Source organism: Engystomops pustulosus, chromosome 3 (assembly GCF_040894005.1).
Source record: "Engystomops pustulosus chromosome 3, aEngPut4.maternal, whole genome shotgun sequence".
Classification (NCBI taxonomy): Eukaryota; Metazoa; Chordata; class Amphibia; order Anura; family Leptodactylidae; genus Engystomops; species Engystomops pustulosus.
The window spans coordinates 122,277,728-122,297,086 of record NC_092413.1 but is presented as its reverse complement, the minus strand read 5'-3'; the positions used below and the strand labels follow the sequence as shown (position 1 = coordinate 122,297,086).

At 42.2% G+C, this 19,359-nt stretch overlaps 1 protein-coding gene across 2 annotated transcripts in view; it reads right to left on the bottom strand.

Annotated features, from left to right (window-relative positions):
- The window catches only part of LOC140121861 (gamma-aminobutyric acid receptor subunit rho-2), a 97,218-nt gene extending 79,077 nt beyond the window's left edge, over positions 1-18,141 (bottom strand). Inside the window, exons 1-2 of one of the 2 annotated variants that reach the window (XM_072141966.1) lie at positions 17,681-18,141; positions 13,625-13,731 (exon numbers count right to left, since the gene is read on the bottom strand). In XM_072141966.1, the coding sequence (XP_071998067.1) occupies positions 13,625-13,731; positions 17,681-17,871 (298 nt within the window). In that variant the 5' untranslated portion in view covers positions 17,872-18,141. The remainder of the gene's footprint in view (positions 1-13,624; positions 13,732-17,680) is intronic. The other variant, XM_072141967.1, reaches the window with a different exon arrangement.
- Between the last annotated feature and the right edge of the window lie 1,218 nt (positions 18,142-19,359).

The window sequence follows — 19,359 nt, the reverse complement described above, 5'->3', positions numbered from 1 at the left end:
TCACAGATTACACAGTACAGCACAGAGCTTGCCTAATCTGTCTCTGTCCCCAATGGGGCTCACAATCTAATCAACCTACCAGTATGTTTTGGAGTGTGGGAGGAAACCGGAGAAAACCCACGCAAACGGGATAGAACATACAAACTCGTTGCAGATGTTGACCTGGATGGGACTTAAACCAAGGACCCCAGCTCTGCAAGGCTGTAGTACTAACCAAGTCTTTCAAATGACTATATAGAGGTTTTGGCTCAAAATATCTGAAGACTTAAAGGGGTTTTTCCAGGAAACAAGTTCGGCAATCTCTATCAGCTCTATAGAGATGAATGGAGTAAAATGGACATGCCCAGCCGTCTGCTATGGTCATCTCATGAAGCCACAAGGGGTCCAATTGAGGTACCTCGGACCCATTGGATCCCCTATTCTCATGATCTATGGGGGTTTCATCACCACAAGCGACCACCAAGTTAGCTTTATTCTGTAGATAATCTCTAACTTATCTTCCATGAACACCCCTTTAACAGAGACGTGATCTGGGCCTCAGATTTACGGAAAATCCAATATAGATTGTTTCAACAGTCCAATGCCACGGTCAGTGCTCTCACCCTCAACTAATCAAATTTGGAAGTTACAGATATAAAGGTAGTACAGTTTACAGACAATCATAGGGAAAATATATTATGTACTAGGAAATATGTACTAGCCTTGTGTGAGTTTGTTTATTTTTAAACCTGGGTCAGTTATGCTCCCTAGTGCGCTTACAATAATCCTGACATATGATGCTCCAGCTGCAGGCTTAAACATTTTCTTCCAGATGCGATCGTGGGTCCATGGGCTCATCCCCAAATTTATTGCATCAAAATAAAAAATGGTAGAGGATCCACTCTTCCTCTTGGAAAGCGATCTTCAGTATATTTATGGGTACACAAAGAACATTTTGCTTACTCATGAATATCCTTAAGATTGCTTACAGTATAGCACAGTGGATCCTCTAACATTTTCTTTCATACAGTAAAAAATATACACAAGTCAAATCTTTTGTAGCTGCAGTTTGTGAAGAATAAGTGAAGTGAATTTGCAAAGAATAAAAATATGTGCATTCTCATTGCATGAGTGTTGTATTGCCCTAGATATTTCATTACTGTTGGGTGTGAAATTTATTTTCATATATTCTGTTGCTTCACTTTGAAAATAATGGACCGAATTGTACTTGATCCCACAGGCTGCACGCAGTGTGTTGGACGTTCCCTCTGCCGGACGAACAGCTGCGCCAGAACTGTAATAGAAATATAACGCATGGACTCCCGCCCACTGCACTGTGCATAGGCCGGGGGATTGGGCCACCATACAGCACGTATACATGGGCCGCACACGTTCAGGTTTAACAGCCTTATAATTGTATCACCTCTAAGACATCTTTTTTCATGCTGTAAAATCCAAAGTTTGATCTTATTTCATCAGGCAGACCTTTTATTCCACTAGTAAACTGGTTGCTTGTTGTTGAGCACTCTTCAGCTTCCCTGTATGCTTTTTGGCAAGTGGACCCCATAACTTTAGGCCATAAAGGACTTACCAGGGGTAAAGTTACATTGGGGTCGCTGTTTTTATCTCTCTTTTTACACATCCTAACAGCTGCAGTCTCACATGGGTTCTGAAGCTTAGTTGGCTTGTTACCAGAATACCCCATTGTTTCTCTTCTGTATTCCACAGAATTTAGTCTTTATACAGTTTTACAATTTCTAAGTGCATTACTTTGCATTTAGCAACATTAAACACCATCTGATATTAATTTGTCCATGTAGCCAGCTTATTAAAGTCTTTCTTTAATGTCTTTCAATCAGGCTAATTTTTGTAACCTATACTTTTTTGCACTTTAAAGTCTGCAATGTTTGATTTTCCTGCGGTGTTTCCAGAGTTATTACTTGAAACCAGATGAGAGAGTTGCAACTTTAAAAAAAAAAAAAGTCCCAAATTTTGGAACAAATGTGGCACAGGTTGGATTTATATCTGTGAAATGCTGTATTTTTTTAATAACAATGAATTGGGGTCATTTACTAAGGGCCCGATTCGCGTTTTCCCGACGTGTTACCCGAATATTTCCGATTTGCGCCGATTTTCCCTGAATTGCCCCGGGATTTTGGTGCACGGGATTGGTTTGTGGCGCATCGGCACTGGCATGCACGCGACGGAAATCGGGGGGCGTGGCCGAACGGGAACCCGACGGATTCGGAAAAACCGCCACATTTAAAAAAAAATATTGGTCGCACGGGCCATACTCACATGCACCACGATGAAGACGATGAACTCCGGGGCACCTCGGCGCAGCAGCGCCACCTGGTGGACATCGGGCGCAGGACCTTCAGGAATCGCCAGAAGACCCGAATGCTCGTCAGAGAAGCCGCCGCTGGAACGCGAATGGACCGGGTAAGTAAATGTGCCCCAATGTGTTATTTTGTTTTCCTGAGTATATTTAAGAATTTTGTCTTTGTGGGAACATCCCTTTCACTAAGGTGTATGAATAAGGAAAAACTCACAGACACATCTGGACAACAGAAAAGCAGAAAAAGAAAAAAAGGATGGAGCACAAAACTAAACTTAAAGAGGACCTGTCACGCTGAAAAAGTGCACTAGGAGCTGCTTACTGAAGTAAGCAGCTCCTAGTGCTAAAACAAAAGCAGCAGTGTTACACTGCTAGCGTTATCAGAAACCTCCGATAATGCTAACACTGCTGAGCTGTAGAGGGCAAACGCAGGACCGCTCTCAAAGCGGTCCCGCGTGTGCCCTGGACAGTGCAACGGTGTTAGTTAGGATAGGTTTCCGATAACGTTAACTGTGTAACACTGCTGCATTTGTTTTAGCATTTGGAGCTGCTAACTTTAGTAAGCAACTCCTAGCGCACTTTTTCAGAGTGACAGGTCCTCTTTAAGATACATGCTCCCCATTGTTTTACCATAGTGGTTGTTCACTTGACAGCTCTTCAATGATGCTCAGACTCTTAGGTAGGAAAAAAGTAAAGGATGGCATTTAAAAAATATCTCTGTAATATCTCTGAAAATATCTGGTGACATGCTCTTTAAGAATCCAATTGCTTTATAATATTTTTTACCGCTGTACAAGCCAGCTATAGCCAGTACAAAAGAAAATAGATATTTTTGTGTTCTTTTAGGCAATTCCCTTGATCTTCAACAGTCAACCCCTAGTGAGAGTGAGTTACTAAACAGACGTGGAGAATCGGCCAATCCCATGATTCTCATACTGCAACGACTTACCCTGCTGGGAATCTCCTTTTGTAATCCAGCTCACTAGCATTTTTTAACCTTTTCCCTCATACACTGCAATTTATTTTTATATTTTATCTTGAAACAAATATCACAAAAATTTGTGATCAACAAGGCTTTCAATAACAATGTGCTTACAATATCAACTAAATACACTGAATATGTATTAGCAGGATAAACTAACAGTGACCGCAAAGTATTTAGTATTTAAATGTGAACAGGGAATTACAACATAAAATAATGTAGGAAAAGGTTGGAACAGGAAATGGTTAAGCAGCTGTTGATCACTCTTTCAAAGATGCCCTGCTGTTTTATGTTCAACTAATCCTTATGATCATTAGGAAGCTTCTCTAGTTAATCCTTCTGCCCTGCAAAGACACCCACACATGCTTTATGGTTCCAGATGTTTATTGCACACGTGAACCATCAAAGTCATCTGAAAAGATCTGTACTGACTCTTCTATTCATAATGAAATGAAAAAGCTAAAAAATTTTGGCTAAAATTTATATTTCAGTATAGATTTGACACAGAAGCCACACACAGTAAAAACAAATTTCTTAAGATTTAAAATAAAAACAGGAATGGTTTATTAGTAAATAATTAGTGATATATTTAATTTACAACATAAATAATACAGTATAATGCTCCATGCACTTGTCCGCAAATGGCGCATGTAAGCTAGCCGATAAAACAGCCGCCATAAAATTGTATTATGTATGTCTTAGCCGGCAGCCGTACCACAAGACATAAAGCAGATTCTATCCCTGTGCGGCTTCTCAACTCCCTATGGAGAGAGCAGGTGTGAATAGTGCTCACTCCTCTCCTCTCAGCACCAACAAATATAGAGGAAGGCAACTGCACTTAGTGCAGCTAGTTGGCTGTTAAAAAGAAAAATATTCATTTGCACCTTATGAATCTATTTCTATTCTGTTTCTGCAGGTTCCCTCGCCACTTCACACTTTCTGTTTTACTGATGATATTTCCTTACAAGGACCAGGGGGTAACTAGGAGAGGCAGGGCCCCATTGTATACTTCTGAATAGGGCCCCCCTACTCCCCCAGAATATATATGGGAAGAGTGGACCACCGCGGGGGATGATGGTACTAGCCGCAACCCGGGACCGGAGCCTAAGTGGCCCCTGGTCTTCGCCAGAGCCCGCCGCAAAGTGGGATGGTCTTGATGCGGCGGGGTACCACCAGGTCATTCCACAGGTGTGACTAGGCCCGAGGTGGCAGCCAAGGTAGGGAAGCAGGAAACAGGAACCACAGGATAGCACAGGAACGGATCACCGGAGTAGGAACCACACGGACCACCGGAGCTGGACACAGGAACAGACCGCGGGATGGCAGGACCTTGGCAGGATGGCAGGACCTCGGCAGGATGGCAGGACCTCGGCAGGACAGCAGGACCTCAGGAAGACCACTGGGATACAGGACCGCCACAGGAATACAGGACCGCTACGGGAATACAGGACAGCCACAGGAATACAGGACAGCCACAGGAATACAGGACAGCCACAGGAATACAGGACCGCAACAGGGATACAGGATCGCCACAGGAATACAGGACCGCCACAGGGATACAGGACCACCACAGGGATACAGGAACACCAAAGGGATACAAGAACGCTACAGGAAACACAGGAAACACAGGAACACGGAGGAACACTGGAGTACAGACACACAGAGGAATCCTGGAAACGCTGGAACACCAAGAAACACAGGAGGGATTTCACTTCAGGGATAATGACTTGAAGATCCGACAGAGAGTGAAGGGAGGTGCTAGATTATAAGGACGAGTCAGAATAGCCACCGCCAAACAGAAGAACTCTGGCCCTTTAAGCGCCTTGGCAGCGGTAGCGCGCATCCTAGTCGGAGGAGGCATGCGGCCTGGACGGGCCCACAGGATGGAGGCTGAAGAGGTAAGATTGGGCCGGGGGAAAGGGAACACCGCGCCACACAGAAGGGCACGGGTGACCCGTGATCCGTACCGAGCACAGACAATAGCACAGATTTTTATCACAGTAATGCTATATTATCGTAAGATTAGTAAAAACTAATTACAGTTAATATTGTAGCACTTTAAGTATGATGTTTCATTGCCCTCTGATTGAGACCTGGTCCATGGATGTGATGACCTTGCCAAATCCCAAGAGCAGATTTGTTAGGAGTAAAAAAATTACAGAAATCCATGGGACACATTCACCCCTGTTTTGGGTATGTCAAATCTAATACATAAAGCTGAGTGTGTGTGTGTGTGTATGTCCACTAATCAGGGCCGGAATAAAGGAGGGGCTCCTGGGGCTCTAGCCCCGGGGCCCCACCACTTTCACTTTTTAAGGGACCCCCACCAGTTTCCGACAGTCAGCTACTCAGCTCAGCTGATTCGCTGACTCTCTTTGTGCAATGCACAGCGGCCATGGCCGCCCACATCACACATAGGGGTCTAGGATGTCAGCTGTGTCAGTGTGCCATCACTGGGGGAGCTCACTGATGTACTGTTTTGGCGGCAGCAGGTTGTGATGGGATGGCGGCGGTGAGTGATTACATCATGCTGTCGGCATCCAATCACTACATGCTGCTGCCAAAACAGTGCATTGCCGATCTCCCCCAGCGATGGCAGCTGTGTCTTCAGTGGCCAGCGGCTGCCTAAAGAGCGAGGAAGAGCCTGCAGCATCATGGGATCACTGGAAGGGAAGGTGAGGGTAAGTATGAAGTTCATTATTTTGTGGCCATTTTCTACAAGGGACTGGCGGCTAAATTCTACAGGGGACTGGCGGCTAAATTCTACAGGGGTCTGGTGGCTGTATACTAAAGGGAGCTGGTGGCTAAATTCTACAGGGAGCTGGTGGCTGTATTCTACAGGGGACTGGTGGCTGTATACTACAGGGGACTGCAGGCTATAAACTACAGGGTCTGGAAGGCTATATACAACAGAGTCTAGCAGGCTATATACTACAGGGGGCTGGCAGGCAGGACCGGTTTTAGACAAAGTGGGGCCGTGGGCAAAACTAAAAGTGGGGCCCCAAAATAAAAACTTTTATGAACAGTCACATTCAGTACAGTATATCAAGAGGGGCTGGCAGGCTTCCAAAAACATTGTTGGAAGGGCCCCCACCAGTTTTTGCCCAGGGGCCCCCACCACCCTTAATCCGGCCCTGCCACTAATGGAATCTGCACTTTAGCATTTACAATCACAAAATTTTGCATAGATCACTTGTGACCCGGGGTACATCACAGAACGGGGCTTATTTACTAAGGGTCCCACGACCGCATTTTCGTCTGGTTTCCCGACTTTTCGGGGATCATGCCGGGGATTGTGTGGCATGTAACCCGTTTGTGTTGCAATCGCGCCGGCTTTCACGTGACATAAATTGGGGGGCGGGCCTTCGGACGATCCGACACATTCAGACAATGTGCGGTATTTAACAATTAAAATTGTGTTGCATGCCATGCACTTAAATGCACCGGGAAGAAGAATTTGAACTGCATCAGACTTGATCGGAAAAGTGTCACAAGAAGGATACGGGTGCCCGCTCGTGGTGAATCGCGGCAGACTTCATCCTCGTCGGACAGTCCGGATCAGGGATCGCAGAGGGACAGGGTAAGTTAATGTGCCCCAATATGTTTTGAGTGGAAATTTTACCCTGTACTTTAGAAAATGTAGTTAAAGACAAGAGGAGCCATGTTCTGTTGGCTGCTGTGGTCAGGGCCGAATTAAGGTTGGTGGGGGCCCCTGGGTGCAAAATCTGAGTGTAGTGTGCATACACGTCCTCCTGCTCACTTTCCACCATCCCAGCAGTAACAAAGCTACATACAGCCGCCTTGCCCCCAGTAACACAGCTGCATACAGCCACCTCATCCCCAGTAACACAGTTACATACAGCTACCTCGCCACCAGAAACACAGCTACATACAGCCGCCTCGCCCCCTAGTAACAAAGCTACATACAGCTGCCTCATCCCCAGTAACACAGCTACATACAGCTGCCTTGCCCGCAGTAACATGGCTGCATACAGCCACCTCGCCACCAGTAACACAGCTACCTACAGCCACCTCGCCACCAGAAACACAGCTACATACAGCCGCCTTGCTCTCAGTAACACAGCTACATACATTTGCCTCATTCCCAGTAACACAGCTACATACAGCCACCTCGCCCCCAGTAATACAGCTACATACAGCTTCATCCCCAGTAACACAGCTACATACAGCCACCTCATCCCCAGTAACACAGCTACATACAGCCGCCTCACCCCCAGTAACACAGCTACATACAGCCCCCTCATCCCTAGTAACACAGCTGCATAGAGCTCCCTCATCCCCAGTAACATAGCTTCATACAGCCGCCGCATCCCCAGTAACATAGCCACCTCATCCCCAGTAACACAGCTACATACAGCCGCTTCATCCCCAGTAACACAACTACATACAGCCGCCTCGCTCCCACTAACACAACTACATACAGCCACCCCGCCCCCAGTAGCACAGCCACATACAGCCGCCTCATCCCCTGTAACACATCCCCATACAGCCGACTCATCCCCAGTAGCACAGCTACATACAGCCGCCTCACCCCCCGTAACACAGCTACATACAACCGCTTCACCCCTCGTAAAACAGCTACATCCAGCCACTTCATCCCCAGTAACACAACTACATACAGCCGTTTCGCTCCCAGTAACACAACTACATACAGCCACCCCGCCCCCAGTAGCACAGCCACATACAGCCGCCTCATCCCCTGTAACACATCACCATACAGCCGACTCATCCCCAGTAGCACAGCTACATACAGCCGCGTCACCCCCAGTAACACAGCTACATACAGGCGCCTCGCTCCCAGTAGCACAGCTACATACAGCCACCCCGCCCCCAGTAGCACAGCCACATACAGCCGCCTCATCCCCTGTAACACATCCCCATACAGCCGACTCATCCCCAGTAGCACAGCTACATACAGCCGCGTCACCCCCAGTAACACAGCTACATACAGGCGCCTCGCTTCCAGTAGCACAGCTACATACAGCCACCCCGCCCCCAGTAGCACAGCCACATACAGCCGCTCATCCCCTGTAACACATCCACATACAGCCGACTCATCCCCAGTAGCACAGCTACATACAGCCGCGTCACCCCCAGTAACACAGCTACATACAGCCGCCCCGCTCCCAGTAGCACAGCTACATACAGCCGCCTCATCCACAGTAACACAGCTACATACAGCCGCCTTGCCCCCATTAACACAGCTACATACAGCCGCCTCGCCCTCAGTAATACCGCTACATACTGCCGCCTCGCCCCCAGTAACACAGCTACATACAGCCGCCGAATCCCCAGTGACACAGCTACATACAGCCGCCTCACCTCCAGTAACACAGCTACATACAGCCGCCTCATCCCCAGTAACACAGCTACATACAGCCGCCTCATCCCCAGTAACACTGCTACATACAGCCGCCTCATCCCCAGTAACACCGCTACATACAGCCGCCTCATCCCCAGTAACACTGCTACATACAGCCGCCTCATCCCCAGTAACACCGCTACATACAGCTGCCTTGCCCCAGCAACACATCTACTTACAGCCGCTTAACCCCCAGTAACACAGCTACATACAGCCGCCTCATCCCCAGTAACACAGCTACATACAACCGCCTTGCCCCTAGGAACACATTCTTTATATCTACCTTCACCCCTACCAGATATGCAGTCCCATGTAACAAACACTTCAGCCACACCAGCCATGCAGTCCCATGTAACATATACCTTAGCCCACACAGCCATGCAGTCCCATGTAACATACACCTCAACCACACCAGCCATGCAGTCCCATGTAACATACACCTCAACCACACCAGCCATGCAGTCCCATGTAACATACACCTCAGCCACACCACCCATGCAGCCCCATGTATACATGTATACGCCATGTGGGGGGGGGTCGCCTGTGGTGGGGCGCGATCACGGGGGTGGGGGTTGAGGGGGGGTTAGCGGGGGCATGATCGGGGCGATCAGGTGGGGGGGGCCCTGCGGGGTCAAGATGGTGGGGTCCCCAGGGCTCGAGCCCCGGGAACCCCGCCTATAATCCGGTCCTGGCTGTTGTAGTTAGCCAGGACAACTCAGCTTCTGTTTTGCTACAGATTACTAATGTGAGGTCTGATTGGTTGCTATAGACGATGAAGGACATTCTCAGTATAACACAGCTTATGTGTTAGTTAATATGATTTTGACATTATGACATTGTTTTAGAGGCATTCATAGATCATCTCTGATACTCCAGTCACATCCTCAGCTGCAGTGTTATCCTACTCGACTCAGGGCCACAGCAGTGGGAGAAAGGGAGCTATCAGCATCTATGGGTGGCAGACACACAGATGGGACTCTTCTGCAGAGGGTGTATGTAGTAACACACCTCCCCTGAACAGGAGACATTTCTGGAATAAATGCTGGAATACACATCACGTCACTGCAGATCCACCTTCTAATGACCTCAATCACTTTAGAATCCCGCCAGAGGAAACAGTCTGGCTACTTGACTAGGGGAATTTAGTGTGAACATGGGTGGATACAGGAGCCAAGCAAATTTATGGTAACCCATTCTTTTTTTTTTAATAGCTAAGCAGTGATTTGCTAACCCAGTCAACAATGGGTACCACAGCTGGTGTTATCATACATTTGAACTTCGAGGCTCTGCTCTTTCTGAGAATTTAAAATGATCTTTTTCTCTGAAATCTTCAATTTAGTTTTCAATTTTGTGGTGAGGGCTGCAGGGCTCTTTTATACTCTCACCAGGGCGAAATTAAAGGCGCCAGCAGTATGGAAAACTTAAGTTATTATGGGGCCAGGAAGCCAAAGCGGAATCCCATACCACAACAAGTGTCTTAATATCTGAAAACTACCTATTATAAACATTTTTATTAACTGGGACACCAGTTAGCAGCACGCTGTGTGTTCTCTGATATTCCTATATACAGATCACCTATAATTCTAGTGATGTAATTCTAGATTACTTACTCCAAAAACAGATGCGTAAGAAGGACAAACAAGTATATGCAAGAATAGTTTATTAAGTATACAAAAAAACACATAGCAAAAACAGGACAATAAGTAAAAACACTTAGGTGTATGGAGCAACCAATGCCAAAACCAAAAGAGGTATATTAGCCAAAAAAAAACCCTAATAACTCTGCCTAAAAATAGCAAATAACTATGTCCCAATCATGTTTAATGGCATGAACATGTGGTGGTAAAATAAAGGCAAAGAGATAAAAAGAACATTCCTACATAATATGGCAAGATCATACAATACTCAAAATTAAGTCCAAGCAAAAAATGAGTAGATGAAGGTAAGTAAGTAAGGTTTTTTTCATTAAACAGAGAGGAGGCCACAGAAGCTGTTCCGGCCTCCTGATCTTGCCTCTGCACCTCTAGTTTGTCAAGGTGGAGACCAGGAGGCGGGACAATGCAGGACAGCACAGGACATATTTCCTACCGCACGATGGCGGGAAAAGGCCCAAAAATAGGACTGTCCCACCAAATATATTATGTATATATATATGTACACACATACACACACATATCACATATGTGTGTCTAGTATATGTGCTGCCAAAGCAAGAACATCACATATGTGTGTCTACATGGTCTACATACACACACACATTACGGACACATGCTGTACATACATACATATATTCACATTATTGACACTTCTCCTGCAGATAGGCAGCCTGTAATGACAGTGCAGCAGTGGGAGGGAGCACAGGACAAGGAAGACTCCCAAGGCATTATTATTATTATCATCATCTTGTCTGTGGTCATTATTGTTTTTTAATGCTTTATTTTTGGCCTACATTATCATTTATCATGTGGGCTGAAGCCTGTATTATTTATTTAGATATTTGCATCCTCACGTTTAATCAACGTGAGGATGCAACTTAAATTTACAATGGTTTAACTTGAAGGATATGTTTTTATTTTACCCATGGACTTATGATGGACTTAGGTGTATTGCTAATACCTCTTCAGTTTCTGCTCCTTCCTTTTGCTTCTAGTTTTACTCTTAGTTACTTTGGACCAACCCTCCCCCCCATTCCTTTTCATCTTTATGGCATGTTTTTTTCCTCCCACTATAATTTTCAAAGTTTACCTCTTCCTCACCTATCTAGAAAACTTATATGCAAAATATCTTGGTAACAGACCAATGTATGAAATACAGATTTGAGGTGGTTGTCGGTGGTAGTGTATATTCAAAGTCTCAGATGTCTCAAAGTCTGTTGTCTCTACTAAGTCTCCATATCCTTTCACTAAATGGGTAGGGGCAATTACAGTTTCTCATCTCCCTCAATTTAATAACACTGAAACCAATATATCTACCTCTATGTCTATGAGGATTAGTATTTATATTTGCTATAGCCCATCTGACATGTTTTATCAACTGACGTCATCAGGAGCTAATTATAATGACGATTAGAAATATTACTATAACACAGTTATAATGCAATAAAACAGCTCAGCCCCTCTAACATATAGTATCCTGTATTAGTTAGAAGCATATTAATACTGTCCCACACAGGATATAGTACAGGTTTTAGCACTCCATATGTTGCTACAAGCATGATGGAATTGGATATGAAATCCAAGAAGATTTCTGAATCAAGAGCTGAGCAAGACCGAAGGTGTATGTGAGCGCAGTGTAAATGGATATATATATATATATATATATATATATATATATATATATATATATATGTATATATATATATATATATATATATCCAGCCTGTCATATATATATGAGAAAATTAGAGAACAATGTATGATCACTTTATTTTTTGTAAGGGGTACACCATGCCACTAGAACAGAGTTTTTTTCAAAATTACCTAAGTATATTAGCATAAAACCTTTATTTTTCAAAAAACGTCGTAATCATAATTGACTGCAGCACAGAGAAAGATTACAACAAATAATATCCAATCAGTAGGAAGAGTACAGGCCTTTTCTTTGAAAGACTTCAGCATATTTGCGGTCACAGAATATCACTAGTCAATCACACTGCTCTGCTGTGATTTTTGTCCACTCTTCTTCCAGTCTCCTCCACAGTTTTGTGATTGTTGTGTTTTTCTTGTCCTTAACCTTCTTTTAGGTTTAGAACTCTGTGCTGGCCATTTCATTGTTTCAATGTTTTCTGTTCAAAGGAACAGTTTTACCCACTTTGTTGTGTGATGAGGCATTGTCCTGCAGGAAAATTGCCTTGAGTTGAGTGTTGAACGCAATAAAAGCACCACGTCTTGTTGAAGAAGGTTCTGATACATACTTGCATTCACTCTGCCATGTAGTTGTATGAAAGGGCCAGTCCAGCTGCAGAAAATATTCCCCCAGGACACTTCCTCCACCACCTTTCACTATTTCTTTACACACTTTGGGTTCATTCTTTCTCCGGTTTGGCGACAAACATAATGTTTCCCATGAGATCCAAATAAATGAAACTTGCTTTTATCATGAAAATGAACTTTGGACCGCTTCTGCTCTGTCAACACAACATGCTCCTAAGCAAGGGTGAGTCTAGCCTTTTGATTCTGTCTGCTAATGAGAGGTTTGCTCACGGCAGAGTGGGATTTCACTCCAAATACTCTTAAATGTGGAAACACTGTATGATGAGCCGGATCCTAAACCTGTTCAGTGCTGAACTTGCAAGCATTTCCAGATGCAGTTTTGAAACAATTACCCATTGAGATTCACATCATTATCCTGTCTTCTATGCATTTGTCTTTTCAAGGGCAATCAGCCTTCTTGAGGGACTTATGATGTTTATGTTTAAAGGAGTTTGTGATGTAAAAATGCAATATTCTAGAAATCAGACTTTGAACAACCAACTTCTCTTGCTACGGATGATAGGGTCATCCCTTTGACCTTCAACGGGACAATATGCTGCTGGAGGGTTTAGGTCACTTTGGAACCAGTTACATAGGGCTTGTCAGATAATTAAGGAAATTAGCTAAATGTGCCAGATTAACAACGATAACTTGACGCAATCTGAACAATCTGAAATTGTCCTCTAATTTTGTTCAGTGTTCTTTCTAATTTTATCTCATTTACATTTAAAATTTATACAATTTATGAAATAAGCTTAAAATACTGCTAGTTTACTCATATTATATTCACACAGGGCTAAAAAACACGACACGACATTTAGGAAAATGTGTCTCGAACTGATCTAATGTATATATATATATATATATACTAATGCTAATGCCGAAACCTTAATTTTATTATAAGATGTCTGTATTCTTGCTATTTCTTGCAATTTGTTACTATTTATTTACATATAAACATCTGAACTTACCCCCGAATGCAGGCCTCATGGTAAAATCATGCTCATCGACTCTGATCAGTTGATCATTTTTATGTCTTCGAAGTTTGGTGATATCATGATTCTTTTTATATACATGGCTAAAAAATAAAAAAATATGCGTAATTTGTTATTTTACTAATTCATTAGTAATGCTTATGTGTTACCCAGTATGTTCTTCTTTTCTACATGGATATGTCAATTTAGAGGGGTTGTTCTAGATTTAGATATGGCTTTTTTGCCATTTTTCAGCACTTTTTTTTAATAGAAAGTGATGAAAATGTCGTACTGTCCCAAAATTGGGAGCAATGAAAACATCATCTCATCCTGTAAAAAAATACACCTTACACAGTTCCATAAACTGAAGTATGAAAAAGTTATTGGCCTCAAATTATGGCAAAATTAAAAATTTATTGTCGTACAAAAGATTTCCTTAAATGATATAAAAAGTTACAGAACTTTGAAAGTGGAGAGTGACAAATGAAAACACAAGAACAAAAAAGGGTTATGCCCTTAAGAGGTTAATATCCCATGCTAGGAAGCTGGAAAAAATGTGGTACAATTGATGAAAAATTGCATTAATGCCATTTTCTTGTGGGCTTCTGTTTTTTTGGCTTTTACTGTGCGTTACAAATGGCACCTCTCCTTCTATGGATCAGTATGATTTATATAGTTTTAATATACTGGTAGTATAGATCAACTAATTTAAATAATTTTTATTATGTTTTAAACTTTTTTTATACTTAAAAAAATGTTACCTTTTGTACACAAAACGTCTTAATTTTGAGTCCAATAACTTTTTGTGTAAGGTGTCAATTTTTGCGGTATAAGCTGTCATTGCTACCACTTTGGGGAGGGTACAACCTTTTTTTGTTTTGAAATGCAAGGATGTGGCAACACAGACATTTGGACACTATTTTCCATTACAGGGTTCACCGCTAAAAACAATATTTTAATATTTTGATAGATTGGGCACTTAGCGATGCAGGGAAATCTAAGATGTTTATTATCGTATTATTTATTTTTATATCAGTTTTAAGGAAAGGGGATTTAAAATTTAAAGTTTTATATAATTTATTTAGCTATTTCCAATTTCCTATTTTCCAAGTTTTTTTAGACTCCCCCCCCCCCCCCCCTTATGGTTCTTGAACTCTAAGGGCTCTGATTGCGCTTACAATATACTGCTATACAGCTAAAAAGGGATTTTGAAGGAAATCAGGCTGCCAGATCTTACTTAGTCACATGCTGCAGATACTAACAGAGACTATTGACATGGTGACAAATCTTCGCCCCCGTGGATGACACCTGAGGCATTTAAATGGTCTTATCAATATTTTTTGCTGTCCTATGTAGCAAACATCTGTGTATGAAGAGGGCTCAGCCTATAGGCCCTCTTCACTCACCTGCAACTGCACTATGACATTCACCTGTCTTTGAAAAAAACCTGTCTTTGTTGTCCATAGCAGCCAATTACAACATGCCCTTCATTCCTAATAGTGCACCTGAAAGTTTTTTATTTGGAAATTTTCTAGTTTTCAAATCACAAAGGTCATTGTTGGACAAATTAAGATTGTAAATTGAGTGACAAATATAATTTCAAACAGAATTAAAACACAGACTGTATAGTTGAATGGGTTATCTCTCCTATGCACATCCACATTTAATTTTATACATCTGTCATATAAACATATCTTCAATTGCATGTTGTTAAACAAATGTACCTGTGTGAAGATAATTTCCCATAGATGTAGCCATGTTGCGCCTTAGAATTGAGTGAATATGACTAGTGCCACGCTCTTTCAGCAGTGACCCCACATTCTCTATTAAGGCCCCTTACCACCTGGTTTCATCATTCATTAAAACAGGCTGGCTGTGGGACATGTAGCAACTCCCTCAGCGGTTTAATCTCTCCAGCAGCGGTGGTCGTATCCAAAGACATCTGTCCTCCTTTTCTAAGGGATCATTTCATTACATTAATAGGATACAATCTTCACACGGGTACATTTTTTGCTAAATAACATCCAGTTAAATAATATATTCATGTGGCAGATGAATTAAATTAAATGTGAATCCCTAGATGAGAATACCTCTTAAAGTTCTCATCTGAAATTTCCTGTATCAGCTAAAAGTCAAATGGTCTATTCAACAGCAGGACTGCTATCGTAACAAAAAGCGAATATCATAAAGTCTCGATATGCTTACACTAAATTAGTTAATCTGCAGAAAATTAAAAACTTGGCTCACCACAAAGCATTAGGAATTCTTTGAATCATTCCTAGATGTTGCTATAAATGAACTTTAAAACTCTTACTAATCCCTATTTGAGAAGTCAGGCTAAGTATAACAGGATTGTTGTAGATGCGCACAAGAGCATCCTTAGGGAAGAAGATGCAAATATTCCTTTTTGAGGCTATATATATTGCATAACCCATTTGTGCTTCCACAGATCAGCTTTATCAAATAATCCAAAGGGACACTTTTTATTTAAAGCTATAACCAAAAGGAACAAAGAAACCCATAACAGATTCTATGAGTAGTCTAAAAGATTTGTTTTCTGATGTAACCCAGAGTACACCAAGCCAGATGATATTTCATAATTATACCATCCGACAAGCATTGAAACTGGGATGCATAGGCTGTGATTGTAAATTTATTGAAAAGTTATTTACTGCCACTTCCCAAATAAATAATTATGCTGCGAGAACAGTGGAAAGTTACATTGTAAATTACATGAACAGTTAAATGAAAATTCCAAACTCAATTCAACAATCCAGATTTGTAAGTATTATGGTATCCATAGAATTATTAAATAATAGCCCTATCCATTTAAATGACCTGTCTTTAAGGCCTTTTAGAAAAGACAAGATGCAGATTTACTTAATTGTAAGACTGTTATATACACTTATAGCCTTCACACTGAAGTCATTTTTATTCAAAGCCAATAGAATAGTTATCATTATTTTATTACACTTCAGAATTCCATGAAATGATATTAAGTTTCACCAAAAGATCAGCTTTCTGATTATAACTCTCATGCTTAGAATAGGTCAGGGGTACTGAATGACTGACACTGAATTCTTTGTCATAATAATATCTCTCTGTAATTCCTAAACAGTATTATATTTGTATAAATGCTGTACCAATGCAATTCTCTGATACTCAGATACAAATAAAGTAGGATTGTTCTATTTACACTTCCTGTTTTCTCATGTGAAATAAGTCAATCAGAAGATAGCATTGACGGATCCTGTGTATTCAGCACAGACATAGTACATAGGCATTACTGTTTTCTAGCCAAAAAAGGAACGGTAATGGTAATTTGATTTGCTTTACGTATTCATCAACATAGTTATACATGATGTATAATATAGACATAGAAGAAGCATAAGTCATTTTCCATTGCCATAAGTTAGCTTTTTATATTAAGGAATACAACCATGTTCTAATAGTCCAGCTTTTTATATTAAGGAATACAACCATGTTCTAATAGTCCAGCTTTTTATATTAAGGAATAAAACCATGTTCTAATAGTCCAGATCATAACTCTCATGCTCAGAATAGTTCAGGGGTACTGAATTACTGACACTGAATTCTTTGTCATAATAATATCTCTCTGTAATTCCTAAACTCTATTTGCATAAATATATACATACTCTACCAATGCAATGTTCTGATACTCAGATATAAATCAACTAGGATTGTTCTATTTACACTTCCTGTTTTTCTTATGTGAAATAATCCAATCAGAAGATAGCATCGATGGATCAATATTGTCAGATCACCACCCTTAAGCATACTACATACTCGTTACAGTTTTCCAGCCATACAAGGAATGCTAATGCTAATCTGATCTGCTTTAGGTATCCATCAATACAGTTATACATGATAAAGATTTGCAAGAAGCATAATTCCTTTTCCATTGCCATAACTGAGATTTTTATAATATGTTCCTGCAATCATATCACAATTACTGCTTGCAAACATTAGGGATATTCAGACAGCAGCTATGAAAGTTTCATGGATGACATTATGTACACCAGGGATGCTTACCTGGTTTGCTTGTGTACTTCCATCTGATTTGTCCATCTTCTCCTCCTATGCTTTCTGCTTTCTGTGAGAAGGATGAGGCAGAAAATCAGCAGAAGCAGTTTAAATGAATGAAGCATTTTCAGAATATTGGATAGAAAATGATCTGCTCTGTAGTTTCTCCCAGCTGTGGCAGTGCCTACTGGTGCACACATTGAGTCAGCTGTTTGTCTCAAGCAACATACTGGCAGGACAGATCAGTGTGCAGGCTGGCTTCTGATTCCTGTAGTGCCACTGGGATCACTGGATTTCCTTACATGAATGATAGGCACTGGACATTTCTGAGGGCTAGTAGAAGTTGGCTGTGCTGTGCTACATATCCCCTGGGGTCCCAGAACAGAGATTTTGCTAAATCCCTTACATAATAGGCATGTGGTTCACAATGCAATCATGGGCACACGGGATGATGCATTAGAGTACTAATCTGGTTAGATTTTCATGAAAAACCACAGTATCTTTACACAAATATTTTGAAATGTGTTTTTAAGATTTGTAGCATTTCCTTTTAGCTGATTTTGCAGACCTTTAACCAGATCTTTTCTTATATGGTTGCATGTTTTACATAAAAATGTTACATGACAAGACAAAGAATAAACATTTGGTAGAGAGGTCATTAAAAGAGGATAAAAACACAATAGTAGCATATCCGGTCAGTTTGAGCACATGGACGTGTGAATCTAGCCCTAGGTGGTTTTTCGATGCAAACTAATTTAACACTCAATGCTACTTTATTAGAGTACGTACACACAGTGCGGTCGGGTCCAGTTAAAACAGCAAATGATGAAAAAAAGAAGTTAAAATACATGATAAATGAACAAATTAAATTATATGGGAAATAAATTATAACTTTGTTTGGATCATTTTTATTTTCCGGAGGTTGTCGTTTTTACAGGTAAAAACCAGTGTTAAAGCTGTTAAAACAGCACCGGTAAAATGTTGCCCTGGCACAATACTGATGACATCTAATCCAGAGGTACTGGGGCCTTGTCTTTGTTGGCCAATTATTATTGCCCTAATCACCACCTGTTGAAAATGGAGAAATGATAAGGCAGGACCTGCACATTGGAACAGCATGTAAGAGTTGTGCCATCTGTACAATGTACACTGCCAGGGCTTTTTATACCATATCCTCATTTTCCATAGGGCACTGTACGGCTTCAGCACTTGATCTGACTGATTAACCACACCCATGTATTTATTGTAAGCCAGGATGCCGTCTGGCTTGGGGGAACCTGTGGTGGTACTGTGAGGCTTGCAGGTGTGGATCCTCTGGACCACTGCAGACGATGACACAAGCCACTAAGTAGTACCCGGTTCTCACCAGAGCCCGCCGCAAGGCGGGTTAGACAAGCTGCGGCGTGGTACCCCCAGGTCGTTCCTCAGGCGTGACTTGTCTGCAGTGGCGGCCAAGGTAGAAGTACAGAGACAGCAAGCAATCTCGTGGTCGAAGTCCAGGCACAAGGTCAGGGCAGGCGGCAGAGGTGCAACGTCAGAGTCGGGTCCAGAGTCAGCAACAGGAGGTCCAAGCAGGAGGGTACGGGAACACAGCACGCAGGACAGCAGCACAGAGGAACACTGGTACACGGGAACACGAAAGAGGTCAGGTAACACAGGAACACGGAGGAGGTCAGGTAACACTGGAA